This window comes from Melopsittacus undulatus, chromosome Z (genome assembly GCF_012275295.1).
Source record: "Melopsittacus undulatus isolate bMelUnd1 chromosome Z, bMelUnd1.mat.Z, whole genome shotgun sequence".
NCBI lineage: Eukaryota > Metazoa > Chordata > Aves > Psittaciformes > Psittaculidae > Melopsittacus > Melopsittacus undulatus.
The window spans coordinates 34,113,419-34,132,078 of NC_047557.1; the positions used below are offsets into that span (position 1 = coordinate 34,113,419).

The window sequence follows — 18,660 nt, forward strand, 5'->3', positions numbered from 1 at the left end:
TGTTCTTTAATACTTAATACCAGACAAGCAAGAGACATTGAACCTTTATTTTATGGGTAACTTGTCAGTTCACCAGAATTCATACGAGGAAATTGAAATCATTAAAAGAGTGTATTTTAGTATAAATTTCTTGTAATTGAGAAGAACTCTGTAGTCATTTCCTTCCCTTTGTATAGACACTATCAGGAGTAGCATAATTAGTGTTCAAGTAGTATAATAGATTGTATCCAGAGTCTTGTCTTTTTCTTTGTGGCGTATTAATCTTTCTTTTACACTCATTCACGCAGTCATGCATGTGCAGGCATCTCTCCTGCCTGTCATGCACGTGCAGGCATCTCTGCTGCCTGTAACAGCCTTGTAGGTTATCATAAACTGAAAGTCAGAAAAGAAGTGTTTAAGAATCTTAATTCCTTGATGTAGGCATTAACTTCTTTAATGTAGGCGTTCTGCTCTTTAACAGAAGTTTCTTAAGTATTGACTGAACAGACAATGAAACACCCTGAATATTATGATTCTGTTCTACAAATTCTGTGGGGTAGAATCTGCCTCTCAGTAGCAAAGATGTAAACTCATTTAGATGATTTATTGTCAACAAGCTTTTCAAGTAATAAAACAAAACAGGAGATGAAGTTTTCAGTCATGTTGAGCTAATTATTGTTAAATGCTATGTTACCTTGATTCTTGTTTTGCTTGCATTAAGTCAGGGGTGGAGTGTTCCTACCCAGATATGACTTCTGTTATTATCTTAATTTAAGAAGGTCAGTTATTCTGAAGCATATGCTTAAATGATCTTCTACAAAGAAATCAGTTTTGTAATTTATTCTGCAAGTGGAGAGGTCACTCAAGCTGAGATGTCCGAGTGTTTGAAGACAGGCATCTAAAAAATGCTTTTATAGTTGCCAGTTCTGACAAAATTTTCTCTGATGAAAAAACCCCCCAAAACCCTCAAAACCCAAAGAGATACTCTTCACATTCTTCTCACAGGTTGTTACAGACTTCAGGGTCTAGAGTAGTTCTGTGTGAAACTTGAGAATTTTGATTAATTCTATTTCAGGTGTTTGAGACACTATATTTCTTGAGAAATTCTATTTAATTTGCACATGGCTAGACACTTTTAAGACCCTCTACAGATTTTGGAAACCTTTAACCAATATATTAGAACAAATAAACTCTATGAAGTATTCAATAGCTAGATAATTTGAGCAGAAATAAATAGTAGCCTAAGGAGGGAGATTGTTAGTGAGGGGTTTGGTTTGGTTTTTTTTTTTAATAGTGCAATTTATGCGTCCTTACTTAAAATTTCTGCCATTATTCTCCTCTACAGAACATCTCTCAAGTAAACCTCATTTTTTTCTTAACTGTGGAGCAGTCATTTGGAGCCTGGTCCTATAAAGGTCCAACCTTTCATTTGGTTCTCCCAAGAACATGTCTGGTAAACGTTCCAATGCTTTTGTAAAAATATTACCCAAATGCTTTTCAAGGCATATCTCAACATACATACTGCTTTTTGGTGGCTACATGGATAACTCTGGCTTTGGCTCTTGCTTGGCCATCAGTAAAAGGGATTTGTACTGCAGACTGAGTGGCTGAATTAGTCCATGTGCAAGAGAGCCGTATAGGAAAATCCCAGTAACTGTAACCAAATCAAATCCCAACTCTAAATAAAGTAGAGAAAGGTCATTTTGGAATAATGACTGATTGTTGCAGGACTGGACCCAGTTCTCTGCATGATACTTTTTGGTAAGTTTTTATAAGCTTGTTTTCAAAAGGCCTCAAACTTCTGCCTATGTGTTTATTTTTTGAAAGTTAGTGAGTTTGAGATAGGGATGCACATTTGCAGCTTCAGGCCATGTCATCTATTCTGTAAGTGTGTTAGCATTTATTTCATTCAGCAGTGGCTTTGGGAAAATTAAAAATCGATGGGACTTAGTTTTTGTCCTGGAAGAGGTGGTGGAGTGCGACCAAAGTCAAGTACTGGAAGTTAAGGAAAGTATCTCCGCAAGCAGGGTAGTAGGGAATTGTCTAGACTGCAAATAACTTCTGTAAGATTAGATAAAGTCTTCACAGTGGCCATTGTGAGATATTGGAACAGGTTTGGGGGGGGAGGGTGGAGGGGGTGTTGGTGGTGTTGAAACTCCATCCTTGAGGATATTCAAAACTTGTCTGGACTGGACTGAGCAACCTAAACTGACTTCAAGCATGGCCCTGCTTTGAGTAGGGAGTCGGACCAGATGACCTTCAGCCTGTCAGGCTAAATTATTCCATGATTTTATGGTGCTTTGCATTCTTACTAGATATTCCTTATGTCTCACTGTGAGTAAGACATAAGAAATTAGCTGAATATGTTCAGACCCTTTTGGACTGTGAACCTGTTTCTGGATTTCCAGCACTGTAGTATTACAGTATTTATCCGTCGATTTCTGATAATGGTGACAGTGACTGAAAATGAGAGTTAAGAAAGAAAGATGCTAAATACTTTGCAGCCCATGTGTGGACAGACTGGCTAGTCTAAGAATTTCCTTTTGGTCTTCATTACTGTTGAAAAAGAGTCTAAAATTTGGTTAGAGAGTGTAGATGCAGTTAGCAAATAAAGCACAGAGAGGTGGTGAAGGTTGAATAATCTGTAATATGCTGAATAAATGATGGTAGTTTAACTAAACCAGATTAAAATATCGGATGAGGAGATAAAAAGAAAATAAATCTCAAATCTGACTTTTCCATTGGAAAAGATTTTTCTGGGAAAATTTAGTCTGACCTTGCCTGAGCTGGGGTGGTGTATGGAAAAAGAGTATTTATTTTACTGTGATGCTGGATCATATTGTTATATCTTCCTATTTCTAATATGTGAGGTGTTTGAGATGATATCACTACATGAGAGTAAATTATTTTAATGTATTTGCATCCCAGAAAATATTTTTACTGGAGTTCAGCAATTGCAAGCTCTCTATATAGATAATTCTATAGAGTAGGAATTAAAAGTTAGTTATTTTTGAATATACAGGAGTGGTTTGGAAATTCTGGATGATGTGTAGTACAAACTCTCACACAAAAAAAAAGCATGTAAATGCTACAGGGGACGCAACATTGAAATACACATATGAATAATATATTAGTTGATATACAGAACATATAATTAAAATTGAAAGAGTAAAGCAAATTTATAAAATATTTAAACTGAATAGTGAAGAACACTGCAGAGAATTAAATGCATTTCTTGGTTGTTTTATCTATTTTTTTTTTAGCCTGACATTTATATGCTGCCAATATGTAGCAGTTTTCCTGGGGAGTATGGGGAGTATGTTTGCCACACTTTGAGATATTCATTCGGTCCTTACACATGCAGTGAAGCATAACTAAAGCAGTAGTTTATAGAGATGATAGTAAGATTTTTCACAGTACAAAAGGGTAACCTTACATCACCAGGTAGAAATGGAATTTACTGAAATAGATGTTAGAATTTAGAATAAAAATAGAGTAATTAAAAGCAATGAGACATATTTGGGCATAACCTTTTCATAAGAAAATCATAAAGTTATTTAAATCTGGTTTCCTCTTGATTTGAGGGGCAGAGGCGTTGTTGGGGTGGTTTGTTTTTCGGGGCGGGGATTGTTTGTTTTCTAAACTGCTGAGATGTATTACATTTTGTCAGTCAGCTGCTAAAACTGTACATTTATTTGAGAAGTCAGAACTCCATGTGTGCAAGAAGACCTTGGTCTTGTCTGGAAAATTACGGGATTTAATATCAGATACAAATTGAAGGAATGTTTTTACATAGTCTTTCTATTGCAGTGATTGAAAAATCTGCTGTAGTAATACCTTTCTGCCTTCAGAATAAAGCCAGTGTCTTGATCTGAACAACAGGCTGCACTTAGTAGGCAGTTTTCTTTAAGAAAATTCAGTGATAGGAGCTGAAGGAGTCTGATGCTTTATATTTCATGCATAAGAAGAAGGTTTTGATACTGAAGAAATCACTATAAAATATGGAAGATACTAACAATTAAAGTAGGCATGTTTGCAATGAGAATAGGTGTGGGATTTGACTGAGTGCCAGATCATGAATTTCTAGCCTGTTTGCCAATAGTTTTGTGTCTTTCTGGATGCCCTTGTAGGGTGTAACAATAGATCTCATTGCTTAGATGGGTAGTAGTTAATTAATGTTCATTAAGATATTTTTAAAGCAGAAGAAAATCAAGACTAGCTTTTAGTACATCTGTTTTTTTCTTTCTCTTTTGACTACCTGCAGTCATTAGCTCCATTTTAAGTGTTTTTAGTGGTTCTGTGTTACTTGTTTGTGATGTCATGTTAGGTCTTTCAGCTTTATAAAAGGAGTAATGAGAAATGTAGCAGGAATTTAAATTTAAAGGGGAACAAAAATACTGTTGTGATCTGTTTTTCTTCTGTTTACTGTTTTAATGGGTTTCTTTTTTCCCCTTTTTGTCTTGTCTATATCCTTGTCAAATAAAGGCCAAGAAACACCAGGTCTTTCTAACAGAGACGTATGAAAGCAACATGAGAGAGCTGAAGTTACTATTGGACAGCTTTGCTATGTCAGGCCAGCGGACAGCAGGTTAGTTGAAGGTATAAAATGACAGATGCATCTGTCAGTGTTCCAAAGTCACTACATTGTGGGAATTCTGCAGATGCCTCTCGCATTCCCTCTTCTCAACATGCTTTGATTTGATGACATGATAAGAGCAGTTCTCACAGCAGTCAAATGGCCTTGCTAGCTGAGAAAGGGTGACGGAATGTGGACCTGCTGTTGTCAGCCCAGAGCTTGATTTACAAATGCTGGGGTGTATGTGATCGGTCAGAAAAGGGCTCACTTGCTGTGCTCTAAATCCAACTGAGAAAAAAGTCCTTACAGTATACCTGCAAAGGGAACAGATGTTTTGCCTGAACTGAGCCAAATTCTGAGGCAACCTTCAGCAACTTAAAGGTCATATATTCAAAAAGGTTGTGTAGGACACATGATGTAACACAATACTTTTTACTGCTGATTGAGGATTAGTACTATATTGCATTCATTGGATCTTACACAGAACAAATATTTCTCTGTTTGCATTAAAATTAATTGCAGGTCAGTGGCTGTCACTCTGCTACCTAGCGTTATATGGAAGTACTGTATCAAACTCAACAAACTGCTGCCTGCTTAAACATTTGAAATAGTGGCTAACATAAGCAAGCTGAACTTCAAAGCTACTATTTTTTTTAAACATTAAAATAGTACACTTCTGGTCTTCATTTAAAACTCTCTGTAAAAGTTTTCTCTGTGGGTACCTTGTAGAAAATCACATAATAGACACAAAATGCTTCTAGCTTAAAGTGGAAAGCAAAATGTTGCTTAAAGAGCAAATTTTTTTATGTAAAATGTGATTATATGTTTCTGTACTTTCTTAGCAACAGTAGCCATAAATGGGTCATATAACACCTTTAAATGATGATGCATTTTTTTTGGATCTTCACAAAAATATTTTTTTTTAGGGCCTGGCACTGTCAAAATTGAATAAAGGAACTTCTTGAGGTTTCTGTTGTGTTTAAAAGCCAGCCTTCAATCTGTAATGCATTGCTTTTCTCACATGGGTTATATAATCTTTGTATTTGGGAACTGCTATCAGTTTTATTCTGTAATTATAAATTTAATTTCTGTGGGTAACACCTATAGGTTTTCTGTAGACAAATCAGACAGAAAAGCTCTTCAAATGGTACATTTTCCTCAGTTTTGCAAAGTTTCACATGTCCAGAGGGGCTTCAGCAATTCTGTGGGGAGCTGGATGCTGCTGCCACAGTGCAGCTTCCAAAACAGTAATTGTCTTTTGGGTAGGTTTTCTGTTCTCCCTCGTGGTAAACCTTGCAGACGAACAGCTTTGACCTGTTTTTACGATATTAGGTATTCAGTAATATTAACTTCAGTATTTGTCTTTTTTAAGGTAAACTTTGAAAGACCTTTTTTTGTTTTAAAGAGATCTTTTTTAATCTTCAGCATCTCTGCAGAGGCTCAGTTGAGGCAGAAAGTCAAATTTAAGTCTGCTGTGCATTAAGTCTTTACAGCTAATATTAAAATGCATATAGATGAAGACATAGATTAAGTTCTACATATTTAATACACTTCTAAGTGTGAAACAAATTTTAATGCTGTTGCGTTGCAGTGTTGTACTTGCAGATTTATTATGTAACAGTATTTCTTGCTGTTTTCAAGAAAACATTTAATGTATTTGAAATGGGAATGCCTAGGTGCAAATAAAAGTAAAAATCTTAAATAAGTCTTTGTAGTGTAATTGGCTAGCAGGGGTTACAGGTGGCTGGGCAGTCTTTCTGGGTGGTGTTTTTAAATTTCAACTCAAGTGGCTGAGAGATCTGCTTAAAAATCTGTCATTATGAACATCCAGCCCCCTTTTATGCTAAGTGGGCTGTGATTATTTGGCTCTATGGGAAAAAGAAGAGAAGATTATATGTTTTTAAGATTAAGAAGTGAAGTATTTTAGATGTTTATTTTATTTCTTTATACAGTCAAAAATAACAAGCATAAATCCGTTCCCTCTCCTTTTAAAGTGACCTTTGTAAGTTTTCCATAGCACTACTGTGCTTACTAGGCAATTTGCATTATTTCAGTTTGTCCCTGTTCAGTTTATCATATTTTGCAGTTATTCAGCAACAGGGTTTATGCTCAGGGAAGCCTGTCTTCAGATGCAAGAAAAACCCAAAAGATTCTGGTTGTAGCAATCTGGAAAAAAGAAGTGAACTGAGTATGAAGTGCTAGAAGTGTTAACTGCTTTGAGCTATTGTCACCATGTAACAGAGGCCACCAATACTGTTTTGGTCAAAAATCTAAACCACAGTACCATATGAGCTGCTATGAAGAAAATCATCTTATACAGGCCCAGTACCATTATTAGAAAGTCTGAAGCAGCAGGTTGAAGAGTTTACTCAGTTGCATACTTCGTGTCATATTCCCACTGAACATGGCATTTCCCCACAATTCTTCCACCAGACTATTAGATGATACTGGGCAAATGCTTCAAGTATTTTTTCTTTTTTTCTCATTGCTGGCGTAGGACCTCTGCAGCAAGAGAATGCCATTTGGATTATGTTGCATGTCTACTGCATAGGTACCTGAAGACAGACAAGATTTGACCAGTAGTAAAACCATAGTCTTGTTTTCAGCTAGTGTAGGAAGGTGGAATCTGGTACTTCTGTTGGTAGACGGGGTTGCCTGGAAAATGGGGTTGCACCAAAGGTGAAGAATACCAACGTAAAAGGTTTGGTAAACATGACATAAATTAAGATAGTTCAGAGATTGTTTTGGTGACAGCATTGCAGGTTGCGACTGTGGAGGTATAGATATGTTGTTTAGACAACTTGATGAAAATGGAAGAAAACTCCTAGATTGATTCATTTTAAACTGAATGAGAATTCACTCTCTACCTTCACTAGAGGTATAACTATGGAAGAACAATGCTTTCTTTTTTCGGTACGATAACGTGACTGCAGAATGTTCCTGCAATGCGTAGTAGTGAAAAGTTGCTCTTGTAGTGGAAAACATGGAACTAGAGACCTGCACATCTTTAACTGTAGCTGTGGTTAAGTGATAAAAATGATAGTAAAATGTTATTTGTCGCTTTCTTAAATGTGAAATCTAAACTTCTCACAAAAGGTCAGATTTTATGAATTCTTCTTTGATTGATTTTAAGTGTAGCATTGCTATTTAGGGCATCTCTAGGTATTGAGATTTTAGTTAAGGACACTGGAGTCTCAGTAAGAAGACTTTGTCTTTTCCTGACTCTGTATGTCTTTAGAAACTGTGTTGACTGGAGTGTCTGACAAGACAGAGTGGAAGTCTGCCACTGGGATGTGCATTCGTTTTAAATTTACTTGTGTGTTATATTGCAGATCTTTTTCAGTTACTGAAAAAAATCTTGCAAACCTTCATTGGTTTGACTAGGTGTGACTTTGTCAGTGAGAGTTGGCTGGCAAATGAAAATGAAAAGTTAGTGTCCAATCTGAATAGAATTCTGTGCCTTCTGTTATTATCAAAGGGTTGGAAGGCAAGAGGCTAACTAATTGAAAAAAACCTCAGCTGTTGACAATGTTTTCTGACTTGTGCATATGTATAAGCTGTCTACTGGCCGCCACTGGTGCATTATGTATAGCCTGCAGGACAGATTTACCATTTCTGTGTAATGCTTTGAGTAGACTGTCATGCTTATTGAATAAAACTAACCTTAGGATTTTAAAAAAACAACCAACCAACCAACCAAAAGCTCCCACTCCCCAAACCTCCCAGAGGTTAGCACATCTCCTCTAGCTGTCAAAATTTTATGTAGGCCAAAGAAAAGAATTAGAATTTGCTATCTGATTTGGCTTTGAGCCACCCTAGGTAAACTGCTTTGTGTCACTGACCTTTCAGAGGTGATTAACACTTGTGTGATCGTTCAGTTCTGCTAGGAGTCATGACTGTTTAGAGTTCAAATGCCACAGGTTTTATTCACTTTTGCAAAATGAGGATGTCATTAATGTTGATAAAGTTAGTTTTGCTTATAGAACAGGAACATGTTAACACTTATGGAAAAGTTGGTACTGCAATTTGTTACAAAGTAAGTTTGTAAATGCTGCATAGAAATATAAATAATGCTAAGAAGAATCTGTCAATAACCTGGTGTTTTGCTGTAACACAAGAGAAAAATGAATAGTTTGTTCTTGGAAATTTAATATCAGCTGACATCTTCTGACCTCTTGATCAATACAGTGTTGTTTTGCTTTCTTAGCACATTGTACTATGGGCTTTGGAATGCTCAGACCTGTTCATATGTCCCTAATTAAGGGAGCCAGATCAGAAGTCTCTGTCTAAAGGTTTAATAAATAAGTGTAGTGTGTGTATAATGGATATATCAGCTTTAAGATTTATAATTGAAACGTTATGTAAGACTCTGCAGACAGATAATAAATTTTTTTATTATTTCCTTTGGAATGAAATTCAAGATCATTTAAAAGGTTTCTAAGACCTCTCCAAGCATAACATAGTCATGCGATCTTTGGCTCAGTAAGGCTTTGAGTAAATGAAGTACTACCTTAAAATGTGCATGCTTAGTCACAACAGCAAACTAATGTCAGGAAAAGTGTAACATGTTTGAACTTTCAGGCAACATGTTTTTCAAAATGTGCTATTATGTGGTTTTAAAGTTGGCTGGTCCAACTGCATGACACAGACTTGACCACAGTAAAATTGCATGTGAGACCACATACCAAATATATTAGGTAGAAATGTAATCCAGAATTTACAGTTCTGTGCCTGTATTAAAGCTTTTATACAAATGTCTTTCAGCTGTATTTGCTGTAAAAGTACCGCTGTTTGGCTGCATCTCTTGTGGCAAACAAGGCTGCTGTTCAGTATTTTCTATTGTCATTGCTGCACTAATTTTAATACCTCTCATCCAGGGTGAGTATTTTTTTCTCTGCGGCTTTAAGGCTTAATTTTCATTCTGTATTTTCCTTCAGGCACTTGTAAGGACAAAGATAAACCTTCGAGCCTCTCTGTCCTTGAGACTTTGAGGTGTACCTTGACAGCTTACCAGAACAAGCTGGAAGATACGTCTAATGAGGTAACACTTGCACTGTTTGGCTCTGTATGTATTGCCTTCGGCCTGCAGCAGTACATGCGCTTTGCTTGTAAAAAAAAGTCAGAAGAGTGGGAATGTTGAGGTGACAGATTCACGTATACCCAAAGAAATAGTCTGTCACTACTGTTTCGTAAGCTAGCCCTACAGTGAAATTTCACTTAAATCTGGGGGACAGGGAGAAGAATTTTTTTCTTTTTAGTTTAATTTGGTTTCGTTTTTGTATTAAACCTGTTGGGGTTATTATTTTCAATAATTTTCAGGAAAATGATCCATTCATATCTAGGATTTCAGTTAAAAGATGGTGACTTGAGAGTTGGGCAGAGTATACTTCAGTATTCCTAAATACACAACACTTGAGCCTCAGCAGTTATTGATACTAGTTATGTAAATGTACCTGCCCTTGTGCATTTAGAAAGTGGCATAATTTTCAGAGATGTATATTTATAATGAAATCTCTTTTGGTGCTGTTTTGAGGCCTTTTGAAGTAAAATAGGACCGTGACAATACCTGTAAATTGTCTGGGACAGCAATGGAACTATTTCAGTTTTGGAAGTTTTACCCTTGAAAAAAACAAATGTTTTCCATACAGTCCTACTAGTCTTTTATTTCACTTCGGAGAAGTCACAGTCTTACATTTATTGTCTCATTTGTATTGCTAATATGATTAGATTGTCTTGGGTGTAAATGTTTTACGAATTTGTGGCTTTAAAGGCTGTAGAGAGAAGTTAACTGCACTGTTAAAGCTTTCTGTGCAAACTTGTAATTCACTTATTTTTGGATAAAATTGGCAAATACAGAAGGGCAAGGTCTGATAGATAAGATTGTAAGAAAGCCAGTAGTGTTTTTTAATTTCTAGGTTTTGTCTTCTGTTTTCACAAATGCATAGTCTGGCTAGTCACTCACAATGTTTAAATAAAGAATTAAATAAAACCCAGGCAAAAAAAGTGTGTCAGCTTTACCTTTTTTTAATGGGAGGAGAATGGTCTCCTTCAAGACCTTTGAGATCGTTCAGTGGGCACAAAAATAAGTGACTGTGGAAACAATTATACTTTCACAAAAAGCAGGCACTGTTAGGTATTTCCCGGTGAAGATAAGAGAACTGATGTGCATAGTCATTATGAAACTCTTCTGAGACCCAAGTCTGGAAGCTGAAGAGTAACTAGGAACATATTACCCACAGTGAATTGTTGTGTGGGAGGGGGAATATCACGTGATAGGCAGCGCAGTTGAAAAGTCGACTCAGCAGGCTTTGGCTTAGTGATGTGCTTTGTTGTGAAACTGTGCCAGAGACAGCAGTGGGGAGACCAAGGGGGTGGCTGCTAAGAAAGCAAAGAGAGTATTCTGACAGAAAGAAGAATGAACTGTCAAGGAAAATAAATCGCAAGCAGAGCAGGACCAACAGATGACCTGCCACAAGACTTCCCAGTAGGACTGCGTGTGACTGACCCTGAAGTTGTCATATGGAGCCAGAGATCACTGAGCACCTTCATAAAGGGCAGTGCTCTGACCTTCTTGATTATCCCCACCCCCATAGATAACTCTGCTTTTGGCTTTTTATATATTAGATATGTTTAGTAATAAAACTTTTTAATAATGCAATAATGCACAAAGGGACTATGAAGGGCACTGTGCAATAAAAACAGGATGTTTTAATACACAGCAGTAAGGGCTTAGTTTTGAGTAATTATGTATTGGCTCTTTTTAAAGAGGCATTTTAAACAAGACTGCATATTGATGGACTTCTTAATATACATGTATGTACATGTGAAATATGCTGGTAAAATTGCCATGTGTCACCTGTCTTACTGTGTTGAACATTAGATTAAACAATCTAATTCATTTGTGTGACTGAGAGGTATATAAGTGTTTTGCTTCTGAGAGATAACAGGCTTTCAACTCTCTGTATAGTGCAGAGGCTAGAATATTTTTGTGGAGACAGAGAACACTAGTAAACCAACAAAAAGACTGCAAACATTCCAGTAGCATTCTGTAACTTACTGCCATTATTTCTAAGGGTTCTGCCAATTCTCCTGATTTGAGATAAAACCAAAACCTAATTTCCAAAGCAATTTGTAAATTTCATAAATGGGTTTTTTTTACTTCTGAGTTACCCCTTACTGCTTAAGTACCAGCAGTAACCTCCAAGGTAGCTGCTTGTAACTTCACAAGTAGCTCAGTAGTCACAGTGCGTCTCAGGAACATGGATGCTTTTTTATGGGTATGTGAGTACTGCCCAGCACTCCGTAAAAAGTAGAGACCAGGCTTGCAGCTGGACAGTTTCTGCAAAAGGCCACTGACTTTGAGGACTTGTTTTCTCAAACCACTGCCCAGATTATAATCTGAATTTATTACATTTTCACATGTGTTTCAAAGTTTGTGTTTTTGTCAGATATTTTGAAAGTTAATGGGAAATTTAATACTGGACTCTGTTGTGGATTCTGCCACTGCTGTTTATCTTAAATCATTACAAAAATCTTAATGCTTTTGTAATAGCGCATTACTGTGTGGAGTATAAATATTGTCAAAGGAATTGGAAACTTTTTTTTAAATTTATTTATATATAAAATTCTTGTATTCAAGTGATTATGTAGCCTTTTTGTAAAAGCCTGTTTGACCTCCATGTTTTTCACAGCTTAGGAAAATTGAGGCTTTGTGTGAAAAGAAGACAAAAGAACTTGAGATATCCAAAGAGAAAATACGTAATTTAAGTGAAGACCTTAAGGTATGGTTTCAGGAACTTAACATAAAATATGAAAGTTCTGCAAAAAGTGTATTTTTCTATATTTATGGTATCTTTTCATCTTATCAGACTCAGTCTTTCTGTTGTATTCTGTTGAGCAGAGGAGTTTACCTTGCAAGCTTGTGTGAAGTCATGCTGCTTTATTCTGGTTACCACCTTAGACAACCTAACTGATCTTTTCGGATCATAACTGATTGCAGTTCTGAAATAATTTGAAATAGATTTATCAACTTGAAAAATAGTGTTTTATATTGAAATCAGGATTGGTAATTTTTTCCTGTTGTTTTTCTCCAGAAAAGGGGGAGAGTATTTAATTACCTCTGTTGGTATGAAAGCACATTTTATTAAAGATGTCCTTTCCTTTGTTAATTTTTGTTGTGTTTATCTGACAAGCTAATGCATGTATGAAGCATCAGGTCGTCCTTAACAGTGTGCAGCCCAATATTTCCTGAAGTGTAAAATCTACCTGAGTACTGATAAAAACACTTGAGAACTCTTTTCTTTAGTTTCTGAACAAGAATTTTTTTTGATCTCTGTTTTTGGCTGACACACTCTTTTAGTAATGTCCTGTCTGGTTGCATCAATGGCCAAGGGAATGAGGAAGTCCTGAGGTCATGGTTAAACTTAATCTCCCAACTGGCAGTATATTACTGCCAAAATAAAACGTCTCTGTTCCCAGTGTTACTCAGATTCTTTTGCTGAGAAAATGCTGCTTTATCACTTTAGTCACAGATGTTTCTGCAGCACTCATTGAATCTTCATACTAATTGTTACTTGCACATGGTCTTCTGCTATCTGATTGAAACTCTCTTTACCAATTTATGTTCGCAGGACTTAAGTCTTCTGCTTCTGTTGCAGCACCTTTGTAAGGCACCTAAAATTGTTCCAACCCATTGCAACAGATACTTGTATTCTTCATGCAAAAACTGAATTTGCTACACACAAACGATGATGACTTTATGCAGTTCACTAGTTTCTCTTTAAATTTTTGCTAATAAAACTGTATATATGAATGCAAACTAGATACAGTCTGACAGCATTTGCGTTACAAAATTGGCATTGCTTTAATCTTTTAGTGTTTTCATTATGAAGAATGAAAGTTGTCACTGTCTGATGAATTTGGAATTATCTTTCCTATTATATTTGCCATATAAGCAGCTATGCTTTTATGAAAAACAAACAGTGCTTTCAGTTAGACCTTTAGCAAACTTAAGCAGTGCTGGAAGTGCCGTGATTGTAGGAGTGGAAAGCATGTGTAGCTGTCCACTCTATCTCAGCAATCTTCTGGCTGAAAAGGGGTAGTGTAGTAAGTTCTCTCTTTACCTTGGAAGATTTGGTACTAGTAACGTAATGACTGTATTTATGATAATTTCTGATTATTAGTTTCTTCCGATGGTCCAGTCTCCAAAGAGAGTCCTTGCATTTTTTTTTACTGTGCAGACAAAGAATACAGTGGGTAACAGCAGATGTCTGTGTTGTCTACCTACTCAGCTGTAATGAATCGGAGATTTACTCAGGAACATAGTGTATCTTTTCACTAGCTCTGAGAGCTCTCTCCGCTGTGGAGAATAACTTGAGTCCATGCATTCCGTATCTCAGTTGTGGCAGTAGAGGGGATTCAGAAGGTCCCTCCACCATGGTGCTTTTAACTCTGGAATGGATTTCTGATGCTGGCTAGTTACAACCTGTGGAGAAAGACTATTGTTAGTTTTGAAATTCTGTTTTTGAAAGATACTTAGCTTAGCCTGGAGTCTTCTGAACACATGTGGCTATATGACTGTTTACTTCCTCAGATGCTGAGCACTGGATTAAGGGAACATTTTATAGAGTAAAATTCTCTTCTGTTCCATGCCTTTGTTCTACAGGAAGCTCAGGATAACCTAGCTGATGTCAATAAAGAGTTAAATCATCTGCACACTAAGTGTGCAGACAGAGAGACTTTAATAGGAACTTTAAAAATTGAACTGCTGAATGTACAGCAATGCTGGGAGAAGGAGAAAGTACGTGTCACAGAATCTGAAAATGAAATCCAGAAGCTTACCAAGGCTTACCAGATGGATATGGAGGTATTACCAAAGACAAGATGACTGTCAAAGAGAGTCTTTATTTAATCTCAGCTTTATACATTTACATACATCAGATGGTTATTCTTAGTCTTAACAGATTTATCCCTGAAATATGATTTTAAGATACGTTTTTTGAAATATGTATTTAATATCTACAGGATCTCAGGACATACTTGTTCTCCTTCCTTCTATATCAGAATTAATAACTTAACATTTCCAGTGTTTGAATTTTTGATCAACTAAGTTTATTTAAAGAGCTATGCCTGATGAACAATTATTTCTTTCTTTCAAATTGAAAGTTAACAAAAATGTTTTACAATTGAAACATGCAATAGTCATCATCATGTGTTACTAATTTACATGGCAATTGAAAGATAGCAAATGTGGAGTTGAGGTAGTTTTGCCTGCATGACACAAACCCTGGAAATTCTTATTTGTTACCTGTTAGCTTGTTGTGGTATGCTGTATGTGGGAATTGCTGCACAAAGTCTTGTTTCAGAACTATTATCTCTCTCCTTATGTTTGTTTACAGATGTTAGTTTTATCGCTTTTTCTCCCCCAATAAAGTAAAAAAGTACTAGCAATAGCAATGATATACTTTATCATGGTTGTGCATATTGAGCTCATTACTTCCCCAGATTTGTACATGGATGCCAACTGAGTAAAAAGAAAACATTCTTTCCACCTTTTTTACAGTCTGGTATTTAATTTGTGTCCACATGAAGCAGCTGGAATTGTTATACACATGAGATAATGATTAGAGTGAAGGAAACTAGAGGCTTGGCTATATTGTAAAGTCAGCATGTCTACAACACTGTGGTTGCATTCAACATGTGTGAATTGATTTCGGGTCTTGCGATCTCTTTTTTTACGCCAAATGGATAATTACCATCCTTGATTTGTCACAGCTCAAGCAAAAATGTAATGGTGGCACACTGAATTTTCAGTAGGGAATGAGGAGATCTGCTAGAAGTAAAGTTTAAACTAAACTGCAATTTTTTATTGCCTAAAAATACCATTGAGTAATTTTGACAAAATGTACCGAAGTATAATGGAAAGAGCTCAGAAAAAGTGTAGTTCCCCATCTCAGTAATCCACAAGTTCTTAATGTAAAGCCTCATCCAAGACCCCTGAAAAACAATGGGAACCTTTACAATAGTTTACTGACTTTGAATAAAGGCTCTGTTTCTTGTGGCTTTTGAGGTACAGCTTTCTATTGTTGCTGTAATCGAAATTTGCGGAGTTGCGTATATGTAATAAAAGGATGAAGAATGGAATTTCTGTTGCATGCTGTTGCTGAAGTTCATTTGTAGCTTGCGTCAATTTATTGTGTGTACACTGAAATATTTATATGTATTATATTTACATGAAAATCAGTGTAAATAAATGAGGCATGGCTTGAGGAATTTAACTGATGAAGCTACAAGGCTATTACATATAATCCTCAGAAAAATAATATTTTTAAGACTCCAGAGTGGTAATTGTATAAGCAGTGTGCTATGCTGCTAAACTAATCAGACAACTTTCTATGTGTTGGGCAGATACAGGAGGGGGGTACAATTTGAATGTATCCAAACATGTTAACATGAATGATCAGATTGCATCTACTAATAGCACGGAAATTTTTATTTGTATCAGGTGCTAGTTGTGAACACTGCAAGATTGGGCTGGCTTTATTTATATAATCAGACAAATTTTGTAATAACTGTTTCCTTACTCTGGCATTTGTATGTATGGCTGCAAATATTAACAAGGGATTGAAGAATTTTGACAATATGTGAGAATTAGCTTTGTGGGTTTTTCAGCTGTGTGCAGCTCACATTACTAAACATGTGATGCATCTCTTTGGATTATAACACTGTTCAGATACAACAGTTAATTTTTCTTTTTGTTTCAGGAGAAGCTAACCTTCCTCCATAGCTTATACCAGCGTTTGGTAGCAGGCTGTGTGCTTATAAAACAACCAGAAGGCATCATAGATAGATTCTCTTGGTCTGAGCTTTGTGCAGTCTTGCAGGAGAATGTTGATGCCCTGATCTTAGACCTCAACGGGGCTAATGAGAAGGTAAGTGTCCTTAGGCACCAGCTACCTCTATTAAATTCAGTGACATTTGTCCACATCACAGTATCATTAAAAAGGACTGACATTCATCTTATTTCAAAAAGAATTTGGACGTTAATAATTCAATACCATTAATTATGGCTTGTCTACAACTCAGTTTGATGCCATTGCTGTGGGCATGTAAATGTGACTGAAGTCTGTATGAAGTCTCTAAGCTCCACTTTCTGTGCAGGACATGCTAATAGTACTAGCCAATATTAGCCACAGGGACCTAATTAAAAGAAAATAAATTAATCTTACTGATGAAGCAATTCAAAGAACTTAGTCATTTACAGTAATAAAGCAAGTCTTTATTTTAGCATAAAACAGAAACAAAATGCACTTCAGGATCTTAATCTTTAAATTTAATGTTTATGATACAGAGTTACTATATGAAAAAATGCTAGTGTGTTTATTTGGTTTAATTGTAACTTTTGCACTATGAAATTTGTGTTCAGAAATACAGTAAAAATATTTATTTTCATAAAGTTTGTCAATATTTAAGGGAGATGCTATACTTTTCTGAATGATTTTAATGTGAATAAGCTTACATGGCCTTTCTCCCCAGAAATCCCTGTGTTTTCAGGAACGAAAAGACTTCTTTTTAAATAACTTAAACTGGCTCCAAGGGGTAACGTATGCTACTCTTCAGAATTTCAGTTTGGGTTCTGCCTGCATTGATCAGGCTAGTAATACAGTCTAATACAGTGATGCCGGATCTTGTCTGCTCTGACATTTTGTTCTTCAGGCACAGGAGGGGAAAACTCTTTCAGGAGTTTCTCATCTTCTGGAATTGTGGCCTCTCTTATGGTCCGATTAAGGGACAAGGCTGGTTACAGTGAATTGTTTTCACTCTGCCCATTATTTAGTGAACACTGCAGAAGTCAATGGAATTTACCAAAGAGGGATTAGGCAGATTGGATGTATGTTTCTATTTTCCTTTCAATGCCAAGGAGGAAAGGGAATGGAAGGGAAGGGCTTGAACATTGTTGACAGTGTTTGGGGGGGTTGTGTATTATTGTTTCTTGCTTTTTAATTTAGTATGGTTATTGACATTGATTGTGAGGTCTCTAGAGCTCTTTTCATGTTCCCACCAGCTTTTCAGTGATTTGGGGCAATTACTTGTGTGTTACCTGCTTACTGAGAACAAATTTTTTTTCTCCATCAGTTCTGTGTGATCTGTTTGGAAGAAATCTTGCTGATGCTTTGGTATCTAGTAACTAATAACAAAGTATAGGCATGTGTATTTAGAGGTCATAATTAGCTTGACTCATTTCTCCATTTATTTGCATGAGACCTGCAAAACTAGACCACAGAGTGAATCCCTTCATGCTTGTTAAAAACACATCATGAACAAATGAGCTACCTGAAAGAAAAACATTCTGTGCACTGAAATTTCCTGAAATTATTTTAGTGCTGAATAATGCGTGGAATGTTTCAACTTTCCAGTAAAACAAACAAAACCAAACCAAAACAAAAAAGGGCTATTTTTTCATTATTACTTGCAAGCCTTGCGAACTGCTGTAGGACTGGTATACTTGTGTTGCTAATTTAGCAGCACAAAATTTACTGCACTTGTTTCAAAGTAATACAGGAAGCATCCAGTTCATGTTTCCAACAAAGAAGGCAGCAGGTATATGCAAGGTAGTATAAGGGTGACAAAACTGAAACCAAGGAAAATTCATTATTCCTAAATATGTCTCAGTTTTCTTGAAAGAGTCAAGTCAGCAATCTGTCATTAAAGGTTTTTACTTAGTTTAAATAAATGTGTTGAAGAAATGACAATTGGATTTTATGCTGGAATAGCCTGTGCTTAAATTAATATGCACAATTAAAGTAAAAAAGTGTTTTGGGAGGTAAAAGATTTTTTTAAAATGCATGTCACACAGATATCTCACCTAGAATGTGTTTGTAAGAGCAAGTCCGATACTGTGAAGGAGCTTCAGCAGAGCCAGGAAGATGCATTTAGTGAAATGGCCAAACAAATGAAAGCACAGAAAAGCTGTTGGCAGAAACAAAAAATGTATCTGGAGCAGCAGTACTCTGGTCTCCTTGGGGAAGTTCATGCAAGGGTACAGGTATGGTGCTGTGAACCTCTGTTTTTTTTATTTTTTATTGTAAGTATTTAATGGATTATTT

General features: G+C 36.2%; 1 protein-coding gene across 8 annotated transcripts in view; it reads left to right on the plus strand.

Moving 5' to 3' along the window:
* The window catches only part of CCDC171 (coiled-coil domain containing 171), a 152,025-nt gene that overhangs the window by 40,367 nt on the left and 92,998 nt on the right, over nucleotides 1-18,660 (plus strand). For 7 of the 8 annotated variants that reach the window (XM_031054283.2, XM_031054282.2, XM_031054284.2 and 4 more), the window contains 6 exons: nucleotides 4,465-4,567; nucleotides 9,493-9,596; nucleotides 12,247-12,336; nucleotides 14,220-14,420; nucleotides 16,318-16,485; nucleotides 18,411-18,599. In XM_031054283.2, the coding sequence (XP_030910143.1) occupies nucleotides 4,465-4,567; nucleotides 9,493-9,596; nucleotides 12,247-12,336; nucleotides 14,220-14,420; nucleotides 16,318-16,485; nucleotides 18,411-18,599 (855 nt within the window). The remainder of the gene's footprint in view (nucleotides 1-4,464; nucleotides 4,568-9,492; nucleotides 9,597-12,246; nucleotides 12,337-14,219; nucleotides 14,421-16,317; nucleotides 16,486-18,410; nucleotides 18,600-18,660) is intronic. The other variant, XM_031054288.2, reaches the window with a different exon arrangement.